Source organism: Odontesthes bonariensis, chromosome 6, assembly GCF_027942865.1.
Source record: "Odontesthes bonariensis isolate fOdoBon6 chromosome 6, fOdoBon6.hap1, whole genome shotgun sequence".
Lineage (NCBI taxonomy): Eukaryota > Metazoa > Chordata > Actinopteri > Atheriniformes > Atherinopsidae > Odontesthes > Odontesthes bonariensis.
The window spans coordinates 17135760-17155433 of NC_134511.1; the positions used below are offsets into that span (position 1 = coordinate 17135760).

The window sequence follows — 19674 nt, forward strand, 5'->3', positions numbered from 1 at the left end:
GTGTTCTTTGAAAACTATAAATATTTATTGTAGATTTGATGGTAGCAAGACGTTTCAGAGGCAACATGAGAGACTTAGTTTAACATTTAAAGCGAGCGGGGGGGGGGGGGGACGACTCCACTCTGACAAGGCTACAGAGGCAAATAATTCAGCGTCTCTTTCATTAAAAAGATTGTAAAGAATTTTGGAGTTTTGTCATCGTTCGTCACCTCTTTCCAGGAGACAAAACTGCAGACTAGAACCCAGTGGTTATAACCATCCTCAGCCCTGCGTTAAAAACAGACGGGATTGGTTGGTGGCTGTCGGTGAACAGGTCTGAGGGACACTTCTGAACAACTTGGATCCATTTAAGATGGACTGAGGTAAAGAAGAGAAGTGCTTCCTGTGGAAGTGATGGACCCCTGCGCGCTCCTGGCCAAAGAGCTGAGGGAACCATCTGTAGGAGCAATATTCAAAAAGCATCACCATCTGCTGATTTCAGCAGGTCAAACACCCAACCACTGAAGTCGGTCCAGGAGTAGAAGTGACCTACCAGCCTGCAGCCCATACCCGACACACCACTGGCAACAGAAGTTAGTGAGGGGAGAACAACTGTGTGTACGAATGATGGAAAAACCACCTAAAACGACTGAACCCAGAAGTAGCTGCTGCTGCAGCAGCACGTGGAGCCGCGCCACCGGTAAATAAGAGCCCACAAAAACGTGCATCCATCCAGTTTTTAAAACTTTTTTATTGTTTTTAAATTTTTTTTGCTCATTTTTTAAATTATTTATATTATCTACAAAGTAAAAGTTTTAACTTAAAAGTTACATAAGGGTCAGGTGAGAAGTGGGATCTGATCACCTCAGCCATTATAATTTCATAAATAACATTTTCCCCTGTCCTCGTGGCTGCCCAAAACCCGTTTATTTCTCAGGAAGTTTCTGGTCGTGTTCTGTTGTTTTTAGTTTGGTTAGAAACTTGTAATCTGGAAACAAACGCAGCACATAGCAGCAGCAATAAACAGTAAGATTAATACTGTCTAAAAGTCGGAAGATTTCTTTTTTTTTTTTTGTTCTCTTTCCTCATAACAAGGTGCAGACAAAACACGAGTTCCAGTTGAATCTTCTTCACTGTCACTGATTAGTTTCTCTCTTTCACATCTTACTTGGCAAGCGGATTTAAGCTGCAATCTGGGACCCCTGTAGGTGTATGCGTGTGTGTGCGTGTGCGTATGTTTGTGTGTGTGTGTGTATATATAGATGTCTGCGTGCGAGCGGGGTCTGAATGGAAGCAGTCTTATCCGTAAAAACTCTTATCTTGTTAAAACATGTCACTGCATCAACCTGTTAACATTCTCTTATTGCCTAGTCTGGGAGGGAAGAAGGAAGGATAGAGAAAAGCTGATGTGAAGCATGTCTGGTGAGGATGAGGAAAGAGAGGAGAGGGAGGGGCTCTCGTTCTCTTCATCGCCTGGTTATGAAGGCTCTGGTTGAGAAGCGTGATGCAGAGCGGGTCCCTCGGCTCGCTGGCGCCCTCTATCTACAGCTGCTGCTGGTGATGAGGCTGCACTGCAGGGACGAGACAAAAATGACGCAAATGTGAGGATAAAAGACCTCAATCTGCCATGATTATAGTGATCACAGTTAGAGTTAGGTTCCCCATTTTCTTTAAATCGGTGCTACAAAACAAAGTCAGCCAGGAACGTTTGCTCGACTAAACCAGCTGTGCAACAACCTGTAATCAACTGTTCTCCATCTGTCGGTCAGAAAACTGATGCCTTTCTGGGTTCATTTCAGCCAAACGGCATCGTTACAGGGTGAACTTACTTAACATTTTACGATTTTATAACACTACATGTTAACACTGGATGTCTCACTACAGCACCGACAGAGGCCCGGGGTCAGTGCGATGGATTATGTATCAACTTGCACAGAGTTAAATGAAATTCGGCTCGGTTTTCCTCACTGTGTGACGAACTAAATGCAACCCGTTCCCCTCGATTTCACCAGCAGAAATCTGAAGAATCATGGGCACCTCTGACAGACAGCACTCTCTATAACTTTGGACGTAGACTGAACATGTGAACCAGCAGGGAACGAGTTATCAATCTGGCCCCGTTTACTGAAAGAGAAGACGCATTTCAGTGCGAGGGCATCGCAGCAAGTTTAGCTCAGGGTGATTCGGTTAGGTGACACGAAGCTTCACATCTTAATATCCTATCAAACTGCTGTCGTCTTACTTTTTAAGTTTGATCTGCATACATTTAAATAGTTCTTATAAGTTAATAAGTTACAAGTTAATCATCCGAACAGACACTGATATAAACAAGCGGCAGGGTACATGGCTAATCACGCCCAGATCATCGTAAGTACTTCTGCTCCACCCTGCAGACGTGCGATTGTTAAGAAAAGTACCTTGTGGATGTGCCAGGTAGGAGAAATGTGTTGTGGAGGAAACGGGGATGGGGTTGAGGGCAGTCTGAGGCATTTGTGGCTGTGGGCCGCCTGGACCCTGGGTGGCCATCAGCATCATCGGGGGGTGGGTTTGCGCCGGGTGGTGAGACTGCACTATACCGGACTGCATATGGGCCTGGGGGTGACAGGAAAATATGAAGAGTAAGCAAGTGTGTGACACTGAGAGGAAGCATGAAAGAAAGTGAGAAGGTGAGAGCCGAGCAGACGACAAGTCAATGAAAAAGATGAAAGAGACTCAAGAGTCACAACTTTCACACGTCCTGCCTGTCTAACGGGGGCAGCATGGGGCTACAGCTGTGGGGTGTGAAGAAGAAATGTGATTCAAAATCAATTATGGTTATAGTACTGTAAGATAAGATAATTCAATTAGATCCAACTGGGCTCACGCTGTAGATTGGTGAGACCACTGAAAAACTCGGTTTAAAGTCGTGTTTTGTTGTGCCTCTTTTACACTCTCGAGCCTCCTCTGCTCTGTGTTGCTTCCAGTTTACACTGAGCTGGGGGGCTGACGCACACAGAACAGATGGTGCGACTCACTTCTGAAGACGATTCTAAGAAAAAGTCAATGAGAAGAAAAAAAAGAAGTGCTCTCCCAAAGGTCACTTGTTCACTCTCCACAAGACCAGAGAAGCACCTGAACTCATTTATCACGCCAACTCCAGGATCCCACCTGGTGAGGCTCAGCAACATCCAAACTACACCAGACTCAAAGTCTAAGTGAAGTGAAAAAGTTTATAGGAAGCTTATCAAACTCCCCACACCTGGTTGAATCACAAGCATCATTTGTAGTCAACATGACTGCTATGATGGCTCTTATAAACGGCAGGAGGTGCAAAAAAGCTTTTTTTTTTTTTCTTTGTTCTGATTTAACGTTTCCAAACTGTTTGATCTGAAAAAAAAAAAAATGGCCAAAAAAAAAAAAACCCACAGCAGTTTTACTCCATGTTAGGTTCATGTTACAAAGCAAGAATGTTCAGCTACCAAGAGGTTAAGAGAAAACAGAGCAGCACAAAATGGCGAGGAGGGCGACCTGAAGTGATGAAAACAGTCAACTCTACACAAATAATAATAAAAATAGTTATAAATGGTATATTCCAGCGGAGCTCTAAATGTTTCCAACTGGAACCTTAAACAGGGTTAAACTTTTCATCTTCTCATCAGAGGACAAGGTTTTATCCTGGACACTGAAATGTATTAAATTCCTCTGAACTGAAGCTATTTGCAACAATAACAGGATAATATGAGATCCACATGCTATTTTTAACTTGGTCACACAGCCAAAAAAAAAATATACACTGCACTTAAAGAACCCTTAACATATGACCCAGAAATAAGCTCGATCTGTTGGAGCTGATCCCAGATTTTCCTCACACACAAATCTAAATCTATCGGGGACTCCGGGCTGTGGCCTACCTGCTGCACATGTGCCATGTGGTTGGGGTTGTAGCCGTGCTGCACCTGCTGTGGGTGGATATAGACAGCCTGCTGAGCAGAGGGGAATGATCCCTGTGGAGACTGTGGGTTTGGCCCCGGTGTCATGGAGGGGGGTGTAGGGGCCAAGGCCGAGTACATCTGCTGCTGTTGGGGCTGGTTGGCCATGTGGAGGGCCTGGGCTGCGGCTGCTGCTGCTACAACACACAGGTACGCACGACCACAATGCTCAGTTTGAACAGATCAAGCCTCACAAGTGATGAGGAAAGTAACCATGGCAACATTAGGAAGGAGACAATTTACCTGCTGCTGCTTGTTGGTGCTGAGAGTGCTGGACTGGGCTGGCAGCAGGGTGGTTAGGAGGACCTCCATGTTGTGGAGGACCACCCTGCTGGCCTTGGCCTGTAGGAGTGGCAGAGGGCTGGGGGTGTTGTGGGTGATGGTGTAGGGTTGCACTCGGGTGGGGATACTGCTGAGGCATTGGCCCTTGAGACACTGTGGTACAAATCAGTGTTTGTATAAATAAGAGTACTGAATCCACACACGTAGCATTTCACATTGTAGCCCGTTGCTTGCTCATATATACAGTCACAGCAGACAGGCTGACGTACCATACATGGTGTGTGTCTGCTCCGGGTACTGTGTAGTTGAGGAAGAGACGAGGCTGGGTTGGCCGTGTGTGGGAGGCGCCATCATCCTGCCACTGCCCTGCATCACTGGACTGAACACATGCTGTGCCTGTAGGACACGAAACAGCACGAAGACGACCGACAACATCAGCTTTACAGTGACCATCTAAAGTTTTGTTCAGGTGTTGGAGGATTCAGCTCCACGAGTCACACTGCATCACACTGGCGTCTCCTTATGAGGCTGAACCACAGGCATCTGTCAGACAAATCTCTGACTAGTGAACAGCTAGGAGAGATGAGGCCTGCCAGTACAAATGAAATTTGCCAGAGTAACCGTGTAGCCTCCCGGGCTGAAACGCGCTCTACAAGCTGCTGAGGGTTGCATTTTTCTGCTGGCGACAACACATCTTACCTGCGATTGGTAGTGTGGCATCTGCTGGACGAGCGGCTGACTGGTGAACTGCTGCGGGCTGCAGGTGAAGTACTGCGCAGAGTAGGCAGGGCTCTGTGCTACAATAGGGGGTCCTGCTGCTGTTGCTGGGTGCATCATGGTGGGCGTGCCAGACGGGTGGTGCTGGTCTGACCTCTGCTGGGGCATGTTGGGGACTAAAGATTCATGCAGGGAGATTGATGGGGAAGAAAATGATCATCCTGTAAAATCAGAACCTAACAGCTGATGAGGCGCTTCCTAAACCAAGTTGATTGTAATTGCCGTTTATAAAAAAAACTATCCATTTATTCCAACACCTGTTCCCGGATAATAACTTTCATAAGGTCAGGAAGACTGGACCTGATCTGACCCGACAGGAAATTGATTTCTGAGGCTACCGGCCCTTTAAGAGAAAATAATTCTTGTTCCCTCTCAGTGAATTTCCAGTATTTCTAGTATCAAACACTCAAGACTAGGATTGAATACCACTTACTGTTATTCTTCTTTCCCGATTCCTGTGTGCTACAATACTATATAAAGTATCACTGGGAGTCACCCATGGTATTGCTGCTTATATGCATGATTCTGAAGTTTAATTCACAGATCAGGGCCAAGATGATTTACTTGAGCCATTAGAAAATCCATATAGATTAAAACTTTTCACTAATGTCACATAGGAGCGTCGTATCATAAACACAAAGTTGGCTTTGAAAATGCGACATCGTGAATTTTGTGTTCGTTCCTGAATACAGATGGCACTTTTCAGCCAGTCTTTTAATCATTTTAGAGAGCGGGAAGGAGATGCGAGTGGAAGGGAAGTGAGAGAGAAAGCATCAGTTATTCTCACCTTTACCTGGTCTGAAGGGTTTAGACTGGCTGACCGTCATATGAGGCATCTGAACCTGGTACATTGCTGGAGACTGGATCGAATAGGGAGGAGGGGGGGGTGAGAACAGTAGATTATAAAAAAAAAGTTTTTTCTTCCATATGCTTAGAGAACCTACGCCACAACCATCACATTATCATTTGTGTCTCGCTGCATGGTAACTATACAGCTCTTAAATGTTGCTTTAGCAGCAAAGCTCTCACCTACATAATATCAAAAACACTTGTTGGAGTCATCTTACCTGGGGACACATGCATTTTCTATCTATCATTGGGTAAAAAAAAAAAAAAAAAAAAGATCTCTAACTTAGATGATAAACACCCAAGCACTGCTCGGCGCTTCCATTACTTATTTAATCATAACATTATACACCATGCATTTCTATCACAAAAAGTACTGCGGCAAAATCAGAAAGGCTTAAACTGCTCTTAGCTCTCAGCCATTTGTCTGGTAAACAGAAGAAGCCAACAGAAGTAACATGAGGTTAGAATTTCACCTGTGATGGCAGTTTGAAATGAATTGCAATAAGAAGTTGGCAAACCATCATCTGATGGCATTAATTCAACAAGCAAGCAAAACATCTAAGTACTGATTGGGATTTAAAAAATAAATAATAATAAAAGAAAAGATTGAAAAATAGAAATCTTAGAAAATCCACAAACCTTCCATATTATGCTTTTCTAATGGAGCAAGAGAGAAAGGAGGAGGGGGAGACAAGGGAAAAAGAACCACTCTTTAGTTGTTATCGTTTGTACGTGTCTGATGTTGGATCACCAAGTTTTTCTTAAAGCAACACAGGAAATAAAGTCTTACATCCACAAAGTGAAACAGCTTTCATTAAAACGATGCTACATGTTATTAAAAAGGATTTCGATAACGGTGAAAAGTGCAACGACTTAATTCAGAAAATGTTTTTAGTACGTTTCTAGGAGGTGAGAAAAAGAGGTAGCAAAAAGATGAGCTTTTACATTAAACTGCACACTGAAAACGAGGAAAAACCCAGATGTGTCCTAAAGAAAACAAAGGACAAAGAGAAACTAATGATCACGTGCATTAGAGATAAAGCAAAGAACAAAAAAAAAAAATAAGGACAAACTCAAGCAGACACACAGGGAGACCTCGAGTTGACACTTAGGGATTAGTAATCATTAAAACTGCACTTCATGCTTATAACAACGTTATACACAAGGTGATCTGTGCTCAGTGGAAGTAAATAAAACTGTCACAATGCGTCACGTTTCAGCATGTTGGACTGTGTCTCACCTGCACTCCGGGGCTGACTGGTGTGAGGGGATACATCTGGGGGAAGCAGACTGTCTGGCCGTATACAGTCGGAGGCTGCTGGACAACGATGGAGGGGCTGGGCTGCCCCTGAGGACGGGGAGGTGTCGGGGTGTTGGCTGGTTTAGGCTGATGAGGGGGGGTTACAAAGACAGAATGAGATATAAAAATGAAATAAAACCATGTCAGTTTATGGTGTGTATATAGTGAAGCTTGCAGCATCGGGGCTTACTTACCTGAGCGTTAAACCTGGGTTTGAACTCATTAGCATTTGGGTTCAAAGTTGATTTCCGTACTTGACTGCATAAAGAGAACAAACAGTGAGGGAAGTTAACAGCTTATGGATGAGTCTGAAACCATTATATTCTCCTACAAACTTCAATAATTAAAAAAAGAACAGCTGAGCAATGCAGTTTCTGTCTGTGGAAAATATTACTCAAACTCTTAAGAAATGTTTTATATTGTTAAATACAACAGTGGATCCCTTCTGCAGAGAGGAATAAACTAAATCAGTGAGCCCACTCTTATTAAAATCCAGTCTGGCCTCCACTCACTCTTGTACTGCCTCTTTTTTCTCCTCCTTCTCTTCATGCTTGGGTCCACTGAATGTAGACGTGGCTGTCGTTTGAACTCCTTGTGATGTCACATCCAGTCCCGCCCTCTTCTGGTCCGGTGCTGAAGGAGACGGAGACAGCGCGGCGGGGCTGCCAGGCTTACTGGTGTTTGTGGTGGTCGTGGATGGAGCAGAGGAGGCTCCAGGAGTGCCAGCGGCAATCACTACAACACTATCTTCAGCAGCGTCCCGCCCCGCTGCGGAAGCTTTGTCCAGAGGCAGGTCTTTAGGCTTTTCTGCTGGATCTCTGACAGGCTTGGTCATCATCTGGTCAAAGGCGGGGTCTGGATTTGAACTAGACTGCAACTAGAAGAAATGCAATTTAAAGATTATTTGAAAAGGCACAAGTCACATTAAATCTTTCACTTTCCCTAAAATATGACTGGGATACTTACTCTAAAATCTACACTAAATTTCTTCAAATTATCTATTTGTTTTCTGTGGTCCGGTGCCATAGAAGGAGGTCCTGCAAGCAAAAACAGAGATGGAGTCTTAATGATCAAGCTTGACAGCACTCTGGAGTTTGAACAATGATTTTTATAACAAACGCTGACATTCAGTTTATACTTTACCTTTACAGACTGGTCTGGTAATACTAGGAGAGCTATCCACAGGCTTTACGTTCTCCTTGTTTGCTGTGGGGGATGTCTGCCTGGTCTCCTGGATACGACACTCCTTAGCTATAAATAAAAATTAAATAAATATATATATATTAATATACATATTAAGCAGAGCAAGGATTTGTAAAGAGCTCATCCGATGGACAGAATCAACAATAAATCAAATTCTAACATAAATACGGCATTTGATACCATTTGTATTCCTTGTGCTCTCAGTCAATCTAAGTGGAATCATCTATCAACTTTGAGCTTACCATCTCCTGGAGGAGAAGCGACCATATTGGAAGTGGGGCTAGCAGCAGTCGGAGAGGAAGCTGATGTCAGCGGTGCAACAGTTTCCACAGCAGCTGTTCCTGTCTGGGGTGAAGGGAGAGAGGTGCCACCAGGGGACGAGCCACCAATACTATTCTGTCGGGGGGAGCGAGGTCTGTGAGCTGAGGAGAGAAAGAAAAGATTTTAGAAGTCACATTATGTGATCAAAGTTTCATGCAAACTCCTGCAAAACATGGTATCCAAACCATAAAGAAATGGAGATATCACTAACCTCCACTGACAACTGAGGACCAGGTCCCTCCAGAGGAGCTATTCCTGGTTGGTGGAGCCGTTTGAACTTCTCCAGGTGCATTGTGGGAAATCAAGTCAACTCCGGGGGGGACGCCACTGATTCGTGAGGGAGGCACTCTGTGAGCACGAGGCGTCCTCTGGGATTTTGGAGACATCCTGGGAGGACCTGTGGATGGACAGACTCCATAAACTGACAGTGGCAATGATTTGTACACAGTCCCCTGACATCCAGCTGTGAAGGCTTCTTTTTCTTATTTCTGTTTTAAAAAGGAAAGTGGGAACACACCCCATTACAGTGACTACATCCTAAATTCAGGTTTACAAAAAAAAAAAAAAAAAAAAAAAAAAAAAAGAAATCTCAGCCAACAGCTGTGACATGCATGTTAGTGGAGAAACTGCAATGATCCTGGAAAGCGTCAAACACCGCACGGCACTTTTCCCACCAAAACCAAGTAAAGTGAGAGACGAGAAATGGGAAAAAGGTGCTTAGTGAGACGGGAAAAAAAACTGCACTTAACGAGTCTGCTGTTGAGCAAAACTTGTGTAGTGAACAGTCTCAGTCTTGGTCGTGGCAGCCCAGAGCAAGACTGGTTGTTTAACTTTCTTCATTGTACAGTAAAAATATTTGAAAAGCAAAAAAAGTTTACACATGTGTTCAAACCTCAGTAATTACTTATTTCTGTTCGCAGGATTTAACTTCAACCTAAAACCAACAGCTCATTTAAAGTTATTCAAATGTAGAACGAGGGCAAAAATCTGTCAGTGGGATGATGCTTTAAAATATCACCTTTAATACAAAAGTAACTTGCTCTGTTCTTTTTATCGTCCTCCGGTGCTTGACTGTCCTCACGGTTACAACAGACTGAATAATAAATTTGCCGTCGAGTTACCGTTTATGTTTATTTCAAAAGGTTCCTGACGCGTGAAACTGAGCTGTCCCGTGTAAAATAATGATGCAAAAACAGTGAAATAAAGCTAGGAGTTGGTATTTTCATATCCACTGATGCAGTGCTCTCAAAAACAGTGCTGACAATAAAAAACTGAATGTGAGATCCGAATAACGTGGTTTGGTGCTAGAGCCCCCTTGTTAGAAAGAAAGCACAGCATATAAACCTCAGTCCACCCACATGCTGTAGTGAAAGCTGCCTAATGCACTGACAGAAGGGTCAGTCTTGTGCACACAATTTCCACTGAGTGGAAATCCCAAATCTGACCCAAAGTCAGTATGAAGAAGCAGTTTCACCCATTACTGTCGTTCCACACTTGATCTGGGCAAAATAAACTTTGAAAGCAGTTTTCCTATTTCAGCTAGCTTTCACAATTTGATTGGGAATTTGGTTTAAATACGGAGTTTAATCCCTCCACCCTCAACTCATGCCTTTGCCCAGGTCAGCTCCACAGTGATGTGGATACCTTCTGAAGACATGCGTTTGGGAAGAGTGGAGGCTGGCGACGTGGCCCCATGGTGAGAAAAGGAGGATGAAGAGGAGGAATAGGAGGGATGGGATGAATGAGAGGGAGGCCTGGAGGGTCGAGAGGGGGGTCTGGAAGGTGGCCTGGTGGGCGTGGTTGCCCGAGGAGGCAGGGAGGAGGGGCCAGACTGGTAACGAGAGGGGGGACGAGAGGAAGGAGATGGACAGGGTGAGGGCCAATGGGATGAACCTAAAAGAGGCAAGGACAAATGATCAAGGATGATAAACCAGCAAGTGGGAGAAAACAAAGAAACAGCAGAAACAGAAAGGCAGGGCGGGTTAATTCTTACGAGAGAGAAGGGCAAAAAAAAAACAAAAAAAAACGTAGGAGCAAGAAATGCAGAAAATAAAATCAATGGGGATAGCAAATATAAACATCCAAGACCCCATCTCGGAGAAAAGTAACTGTTTTCCAGGCAAAGTAGAGTCACTGTACAGACAAACTTGCTCAGGAAGGAGGTGTTGCCTATATAGTACGCAGAAAGTAACACAATATATTAAACGCACCTCCGTTGACAACCCTCTGGTCGGCCCCAGAGCTCGGACTGTAGTCATGCGGTCCCGGTCGAGGTGTTGAGGGTCCTGCTGAGCTCTGACCCAGACGAGGTGAATTCTGACGTCCCGGCGCCCATGACATCCCATCCCTGTTTCTCTGACCTGGAGGAATGTATTTGTTCTCTCTACTCACACACACACAAAAAATAACAGGCAGGTGGTTCATTAAAGTATGGCAATAATCAAGATGAGGAATTCATTTTACACTATATCATATTCAACCAAGTACCCCTCTTCTCCCCAAATTAGCTTCATTTTTTTCCTTTTTTAAATCATCATTAAAAGTATTTGTTCTGCCAAACAAATGCCGTTGACTTCATGAATTTGTCTACTTTTACCTCTTTTTTAGAACATGCACAAATGATGAGCACAGTGAAAAACCTTTTAAATACATTTAAATACAATTAAATGTCAAGTCTGTGTTTCATTTTTATAAAGAAACCATGAATGGTGCATCTTTCAACAAATTACTGGTGATCAGGATTAAATAAGATGATTCATTTCATTGAACAGGCCAGCCCTATACCTTCAAAGTGTGCACATTTACCAATAATAAGGACAACAAACTCACAAAATTGATATAAATGTTGCATTGTTGAGCTTTTGTGTTATCAAGGAGCTGGAATTACAGAACCTATCCAGATCCACTGACCAACAAAATGAAATCAAAGAAACCTGAACATGCTGGATAAAAGACTTGCAAACCACAAGGTGTGTACAAACACAGACTCACAACATTAAGTATACACAGGCCGACGTACTTGGAGTGTGCCCTGGTCTTACCTGTTAAGCGTGTGAGCCTCCCTCTCCCCTCGCGCCACAGCAGTATATTTCTCCTCCTCGGAGCGCTCATCGTTCTCCAGGGCCACACGGGCCTTGTATGTGGCACTGGCCTCAATCTCCTCTGCCAGCTGGGCAGCACGAGCCTCTCTCTTCAGGAACTCTTCTGAGTTGTCACGCTCTAAGGGGACCCTGGGAAACAAACTCCAGTCAGAGGAGTACTGTAACGGAAGACCTGATTTCAGGATTTCATTTTCGTGTGATAACACAATTACAAGCTTAAAAGAATAATATAAAGCAACTTAATGGTCTGAGATATTTAAAACATATACCTCCACTGTATCCATCCCTTGGATTTAGCATTTAGATTAAGTAGTAAAGACTTTGGACAAAGAGTCACAGAGAAACAGGAGTGGAAAATATGAGGGGGCTTACGTATATGTGGACAGACTGCTGTCATATGTAGACAAGACTCCATACTTTTCCTCGTTGTACTTGAACATGTCGTTGGGATCCCATCCATTTGACTGATACGAAAAAAAGGAAGCAGCAGAGAATAGTTGGGACTAAATGTACGCAGATACATTAATCCTAATCACTTTATTGCCATCATATAAAGGTCTGTATAAATCACAGGGGCAGGTCTGGGTTCTTTATCTCACCACATCTGTATCCAGAGACTCAAGGCTGTCAGAGTTGTGGGTCTCTCCTCCGTCCCAGGGCTCCAGATCTTTCTCTTTGTGCTCCCCATTGATCCGACCGCTCACTGCTGCATCTGTGAAGTTGTCTGTCATAAAAAAAAGAAAAAAAGAAGAAAAAAAAAAAAAAGAAGGAACGAATACAAGAGAATATATGTAACACACACCGTCGCTCATACTCTTGACAGTATACAATCACATGGCTGCACGCTGTCTGTTTTTGTTACGAGCACATGCCTAAACAGCCTCTGCCGTAAGCTCTCACACCAAAGGCATACATGGGGGTGTTGGTGGTTAAAAAGGCACACCCACTCACATCCAGACATGGGTCCAAATGGATTGTAAAAAAATATCCTTTCAAAAACATTCGATTCATCTCTCGAGTTTGCCTTGGAAAGGCTGGCAAAGCTAGTGTTCTTACAGTGAAACCCAAGATACAGCACAGAATCTAACCAAGTAAAGAAAAGAGGAGAAATCCCTTTTTAGTTTGTGTGAATATGTGCTCTTTACATAAAGAATTACCAAGATGCAATTTGGGGATTGCATTTCACATAAATTAAAATTCATGTGTCACGGTGTCTGCAATGCCTGACTTTTTCTATCACTTAATTTGTACAGCATCGCCATGGCAACAATTTGAGGAGCAGCATTCATATAAATAAGATTTCCGTGTCCAGTCTACAGCTCATCGTCTCAGGATATTCACTACATATAAATAAACGCAGAAAATACGTTGGCTCAACAAAGTGAATCATCGCCACTGTGCTCAAAAAGAACCACCAATTATATTTGAAAGGAACTCTAATCTCATGTTAGACCAAGTCTGCTCTCAGTCTCATGTCTGGCACCCATGGTTGTGTACTGAAAGCATACCAGCCAACAAGAGATCCGCAACCAGACACACTTACTCTACCCACATTACAAAGTGCTTTAAAAACATCTGACAAGAGCAAATTTAGAAACAGCGGATTGGCACCATACACACATTGGGCTACAAAGCCTGGTTTATCATTTTAGAGGTTGTTGGCATGCTTTGTGCATATCGTCCATGAAGGGAATTGTACACGTAGGTTAACATGTAGAAATTGTACAATCGTCTCATTTTACAAATCAACGACGGGCCGAGGGTGGGGTGAGGCAACATGCATTCAAACTGCAGTCCATCAGGGTAAAAACAAATAAAGCATTCCAACATGACTTTCAATAAAATGTGCAGAAAGCAAATGTGGTGCTGAACATAAGTCTGTAACTTGTTATGTTATTCTTTTGTTGCTTTCAATGGAATCACTTGTGACAACTCATTTCCATCAAACCCTTTTCAGCCAGCGCTCTGGAAAAATTAGGTTTGAATCGGGTGCTGCAGTAGAGCCCCATCTTTAGTATTAATCATGTTCTGAAGGACGTGAAAACAAAAATAACCACGTCCACAACACAGTTAACCAAAATTTAAAATCAATTAAGAATATCCGTTAATACAAATGCATTAGAACGCAACAGTAAAAATGCAGTTGTACACAGGGGATGCACTAGTATCTCACACATCATTAAATTTGAGACAAGTGAAACCAAATACATAAGAAAATGTAGGCACTGCTAAGCAGAGTACAATAATCAAGCAGCATTTTTTTTTCCACTGAAAGCAAAATCCCGTCCAAAGATAGAGGATGTTATGAAAAGATGGAGCACGACTAATTGACATATGCAATTCTTATAATTATCCTCAGATATTATTATGAAATTTACATTAAACTGCTGCTATAATTGGTAACATATCAAGCCTATACTATTCATTTAATTTCATACTTTCATAGTCTAATAATTGCATGTTTGAGTGCATACAGATATGTGTGGGAGGAGAAAACAGTCATTTATTACCTGTGTCAGAGGAGACTAGACCATTGGAAAGAAAGAGACACACAGATGACAAGAGTCAGAAGATGGACTGACAGACAGAATGACAGATGAACACACTAATAGTGGACATCCAAACCAGCATGTATAGTATTCATCAACTTTTAGGACAAATCAAAGTTTTAGGTTCAAGTTTAAGTCACTTGTTACAATTTGATTTCACAAGTGGCGCCAGCGCAGCGCCACCTCTCAAACTTTTTTACAAACAATAAAACTAAAAGACATTAAACACAAAGTCTATAGTTTTTCTTTGAAAAACAATAAGGGTCAAGACAGATCACGTGTAACAGACTCACTCAACCTTTATTGAGTGTCGTCGCTGCGCTGGGGCAACCTTCAGACCAATCAATATATCAAATTAGTGCTGAATGACCACTCAGAGCAGACACACAAGATCTAAGTCATGGCAAAGCCTCTGTGACATCAGGGCAGCGAAGACAGAAAGCAATCAATACACATTGTGTGTATGCACTGAATGGGCACTCACTTGGCATGGGTTTATCTTTTTGTGCATGTGTGATAAATATAAAGTGACAAACTAACCAAGTTTTGTATTGCACTGTTAATATTTATAATCTGCCAATACATTTTGGCTCAGTACCTTTCCTGGCAAAATTCAGGTCCACATCTTTAAAGGTCACCACTACAACATCGGAGGCCTTGAAAATGATGCTCTCTACAATATCTTCTTTCCTTGGCCCTATGCTCAGCTCTGGGCTCTTTCTGTGGGCTGCATCCAACACCAAGTCAAACTGGGGGACACAGTCAAAGTAGAACCGGGTTAAAAGGACGTCTGGAACACAAGAAAAGCCTGAAACATTGTACAAATCATATTCCACAGTCACTGGACATAGTAGCTTACTAGTTAATAAATATATTCTGAAGGAACAATGTTAAGCTAAAATACTAAACATTCTGTGTCCAGTCTCTCAGGGAAGATGTGCTTTTATATTGTTATAGGTTAAAGATCAATTCACTATTGACTGTCCAAATATGTAACCTGAGGAGATCGGTTGTGGTGGCCCGTTTATTATTATGTCCGTTTTCTGTGGGTGTAATCATCAATTAATCCAAAAAACAAACAACTGATATATCAACAGATAACGCAATTAACCCGGATGAGGAAATCACATGATATATTTAACTGGAATTAAATACTACAGTCTTTCATTTATTTGCTTCCTCACCAGCTGGATGAGCTTCTGAGATGCCGTGAGAGCTGACAGGACCACAAATTACCCCAAAACACAAAGCGATCCCACAACTTGTGTAATACCATGTAAGAAAATTGAAATCACAAGCCCTGCATACAAAACACTACAGTGTTGACTTGGAGACAGTGTCCAAAGGGGCAGTGGAAACAGCAACATGTAAACACTTCAGCATATTTGACTGTAACTTCTGTTGTAATAAAATCCAAATTTAAAATGTGTTTATATTTCAAACCAAAGTAGCATTTTCTTCTGCAAGTACACCACATTCAAGTTCTTTTTGGTGCTTTGCAAGCATTTTTTTAATATTTGAGAGATGAAACCTTACAAAAAAGAGGAGATATAAGACACAGAAATACAAAATGGTGACAACACAACATCTGTTCCTGGCATTCCAACAACAACTGAAGTTAAAGGAACGCTCTGACAAATGAGCATAGAATGATCTTCCCCCACAGACGACAGACTGGGGAATACTTCACCCTAAAAGGTAAGATGAAAGGCCACATACCTCATTGCCATAAAAGGTAAGATGGAAAGAGTGATCCTTACCTAAACCACTGCCACTGAGTGCTGGCAGGATGCTATCACGGTTAAAATCAATCATATAATCAATACAACACTTCCTAATACCGTCCATATTGGCATCTCTTTGGAAAAAAAAAAAAAAAGAAATTTTAAATCCAACTCTGCATTTTTTCTTACCTCTGGACCATACGTCTTAAATACTCCTTCATATACCGCTCCGTTTTTCACTTTGAGCTCGCACTTGGTCCCCTGTGAACAAACAAGCCTGTCGTTATTCACAGTGTGCAGCAGTCATTCAATAAACTGCCAGCATCACTTCACACATTCAGAAAACAAGTTCAGATAACCCATCTGCTATGAAGCTGAGAAATGATTGACCAATCTTTGCTTTGTTTATGCAACCAGCTGTCCCTTCGAACAAGCTTTGTTTACTGCAGTGTAGACATTCTGAAGACACAGTATGTGCCGAGAGACAAACTGTAGTACTGTTATCACTCCGTCATTTACAGTAAACATGAATCATGTGGCTATCTCACCAAAGCAATTTTGCTAGTATGCTTTCTGTGTTCCAAACATCTACAAATGAGGCAAAAAATCTGAAACTTAGGGTCGACTCAAAAACTTGCATGACACAAAGTAGACGTACCACTACTGAAGTCAAAACGTGGACCATCCTCACATTTGCATATACACCATTGCAAATGACCTAAAGAAAAAATACAATTAAGTGTTGGTGTTCCCAATTTACAGGGAAAAGACTGCGTTGAGTAGCGTATCACAGCTGCGCAACACCTTCTGGATATTTATAGCTTTCACAATTATGTTAAGAGACAGAAATCCAAACACTGGACTTGAACGGTCTTTGTCATTCTGTAATTCAAAATGTGAGTCTTCTTAACCTATAGATAACTTCAGATGATACAGGCCTACGGGACTATTTGAAACTGGCTTGTGAGAGTTAGCGGGTTACTTACAGGAGCAGGATTTTTACCACTGTGTCTTCCCCTGAAAGAAAAAAACAAAAAACATGGCAGTGTTGTCAAATTTTCCATCATTAGCTGTGAAGTTCTTCAAAGCACACTGAAACACAAAGCTCTCTGATGGAGTCAAATAGAGGACAGAAATCCAAGCGATGGAGCTGTAGGTCTCGAAGATTAAATGAATGAAAAAATTTGAAATCATCAACACAGCCCGTCCAGCTTAATCAAAACCTAGTCTAAAACTTACTGGCAATTGTGTGCTCATGTAGCCCCTCAAAGTAATAGCCAATGTTTTGGGGCTTCTGGTGTAACCAGCTGATATTTGGATAAGGGGCCCCTCTGTCAAGACTTCCAATTCCTCTTTGTTTGAATGCAGATACATTCGAGAGCTAAAGACATGCTCAACCATTGTTAGACTGCTGATGGCTTCAGGACTGTGTTTCAGAAAACACGCTTTGCCTCTTTTGCTGTTTACATGAGTCGTTTACCTGCTTGTGACCAAAGCCTCATCGGGATAATGCTGCGCCTAAAACAGACTGAAAACCAGAAGACTCCAGTGCCAAAAGTCTTATTGACAGATTCTGTATATTTGTAAGAGAATATTTCTTAAAGAGGTCGTTAAAAGCAGACAGACATGCAAAAAGGAGTTAGTTAAATGAGAGTGTAATGTGAACACAATCATTTCCAACAGAATCCAAAAACATTTTACCAACACTTTATAGCCAACACCCCCCACCCTCCAACATTGTCCTTGTTCAGCAGCTGGCATAAAGCCAGGCATTTACAACTGGTTCAGTGTGAGCAGCAACCATTTATCTCTACAACACAATTAATAACTGTTTCAATGAAACGCATATTGGCCTCAAATGCACCGGTTCAATATGCGTGCGTCCCGCTGGCCAATCTTATTATACGGTATCTTTGCTCGGCCTTGATAGATAAAACCTGCGCAATTAATGGGGACTGTGCTAGTGATCGGCGAGGAGCCATCGGCTCAAATTTGGGGAGGAAAAAAAAAAAAAAAAAAAAAAAAAAACACATAAAAAGCATGCAATTTTCTTTGCCCGACAGTGTGTGTAAGCTTCATTTTTCGGCGACATGTGCAAAGAAAGTCATGCTTCAAGGACACCATTTCACACGAGAAGCAACGACTACGTCAAGGTTGAAAGCCGGTCAGTATGTAATTCCCCTTCTTCTCCTCACCCCTGCCTCACACCCTCCCTGTTCTCTCGTGCGCCCACACGCTATATATAATTTTTTGGCAATCCCGTTTTGCAGCAATGTTGCGGTAACGTGTCATGCCACCCGGGAGACAAATGAACAAGTAACGCAGTTGTTCCGAAAAGTCGTCAGACTGCATCCCGTTAGCTAGCCGTTCCGATACTGAAAGCGCCCTGGATTACAAGCATGGGCTGTCAAACGGCTAATTAACTCAAGCCAAATTGACTCCAGGCTGACACTAACTGATATCAGCAACTTAGGAAAACACAGTCATTTCAAAGTACATGTGCGAAAAGATATTTCTCCGTCCACACTATTTGCATGCGTGGTCAACGACCAGAAAATATCCTTTACTTCACGTTCACAAGAAGATGAATGTTACGTGCAAGTTGCAACAATATTGGACCAAGCACACAGGCCTCGCTAGCTAAACTGCATAACGTTACACTGGATGACCAACATGTCGTAAGGCCCGCATCATGTTCTCAAACACGTACTGATTTTGGACCACTTCAAATTGATGACATCTCTCCAGACTCATAGTGTTAGAAGGAAATGTTCCAAAGTATTAAATTCAGGCCACATTATCTCTTGCTGCTACGTTTTTACTTCGGTAAGTTTTAATTTCACAGACCTGCCCATATTTTGTCTTCCCCCGCCGCTTCCTCCGGCACCGGAGGCGGCCGCACCAGCGGTGTTGCCACCGCCGGGCTTGCTGCGATTTCCACCGGCCTTCATTGACATGGTGATCCCATAAAACACAGCGTCCTAAAACAACCAATTTCAGACCGCAATTTCTTGACAATGAAACGGCGTGTGGTTGTGTGACAGCTCACTAATGTGCTCGCAGGCTAATGTCAACGTGCCTCTTGGGGAGGATGCTATGCTAAGCAGCTAGCTTGCTGGTTAACAGTCGCTAGCTAAATTAGCAATCTGTACAATTCTTATTAAAACCGGAAATAATGATATTTAAAAAAAGACAGCACGCTTCAGGTACTCTTCCAAAATAAACATCTGCGTTAGAACTCTTGTCAATTTGCTCTGTAATCCTAGCAAAAAAAAATTCGATTATTTCAAAATAGGGTTTACAGCTAGCTCGGGTTCTTTCCGTTGCTAACAGCGAAAAGACCAAAACAGTCTGAAAGGGGACAAAAAACCGCGGAGGGATATATGAAAGGCGTAACGTCTCATAACTCAATAATCATACGCCGACTTATTTGACAGCGTTCAGTCTGCTAAACAGACACGTATGGTCATGTTTAATGAAGACTTTTAGCAGGGATATATAAATACTTATTCGTTTGAAGGATTATACATACACCTTGGCACTATTTTCAGGAAGTCCATGAATCTTAAACGGCTGTTCGGTGGCATCCACGTGAGCCGGCGAACACACTACACACAGGGG

General features: G+C 42.6%; 1 protein-coding gene across 9 annotated transcripts; it reads right to left on the reverse strand.

Annotated features, from left to right (window-relative positions):
• Positions 1-712: 712 nt before the first annotated feature.
• Positions 713-19424, reverse strand: atxn2 (ataxin 2). Of its 9 annotated transcripts, none has more exons than XM_075467665.1 (26): positions 18901-19424; positions 17040-17070; positions 16712-16771; positions 16243-16314; positions 14928-15078; positions 14291-14305; positions 12380-12504; positions 12153-12244; positions 11721-11909; positions 10890-11062; positions 10324-10572; positions 8891-9076; positions 8601-8780; positions 8299-8406; positions 8122-8192; positions 7668-8032; positions 7350-7413; positions 7096-7242; positions 6495-6512; positions 5800-5866; positions 4929-5122; positions 4499-4625; positions 4191-4382; positions 3870-4084; positions 2397-2571; positions 713-1550 (listed from the first exon to the last, which is right to left on the reverse strand). In XM_075467665.1, exons 1-26 carry the CDS (start codon positions 19008-19010, stop codon positions 1522-1524), a joined length of 3405 nt encoding a protein of 1134 aa, XP_075323780.1. In that variant the 5' UTR covers positions 19011-19424; the 3' UTR covers positions 713-1521. The 9 variants fall into 9 exon arrangements, with proteins under 9 accessions (XP_075323780.1, XP_075323779.1, XP_075323778.1 ...); XM_075467664.1 differs by having other exon boundaries at positions 3870-4081; positions 5794-5866; XM_075467663.1 differs by having other exon boundaries at positions 5794-5866.
• Positions 19425-19674: the final 250 nt, after the last annotated feature.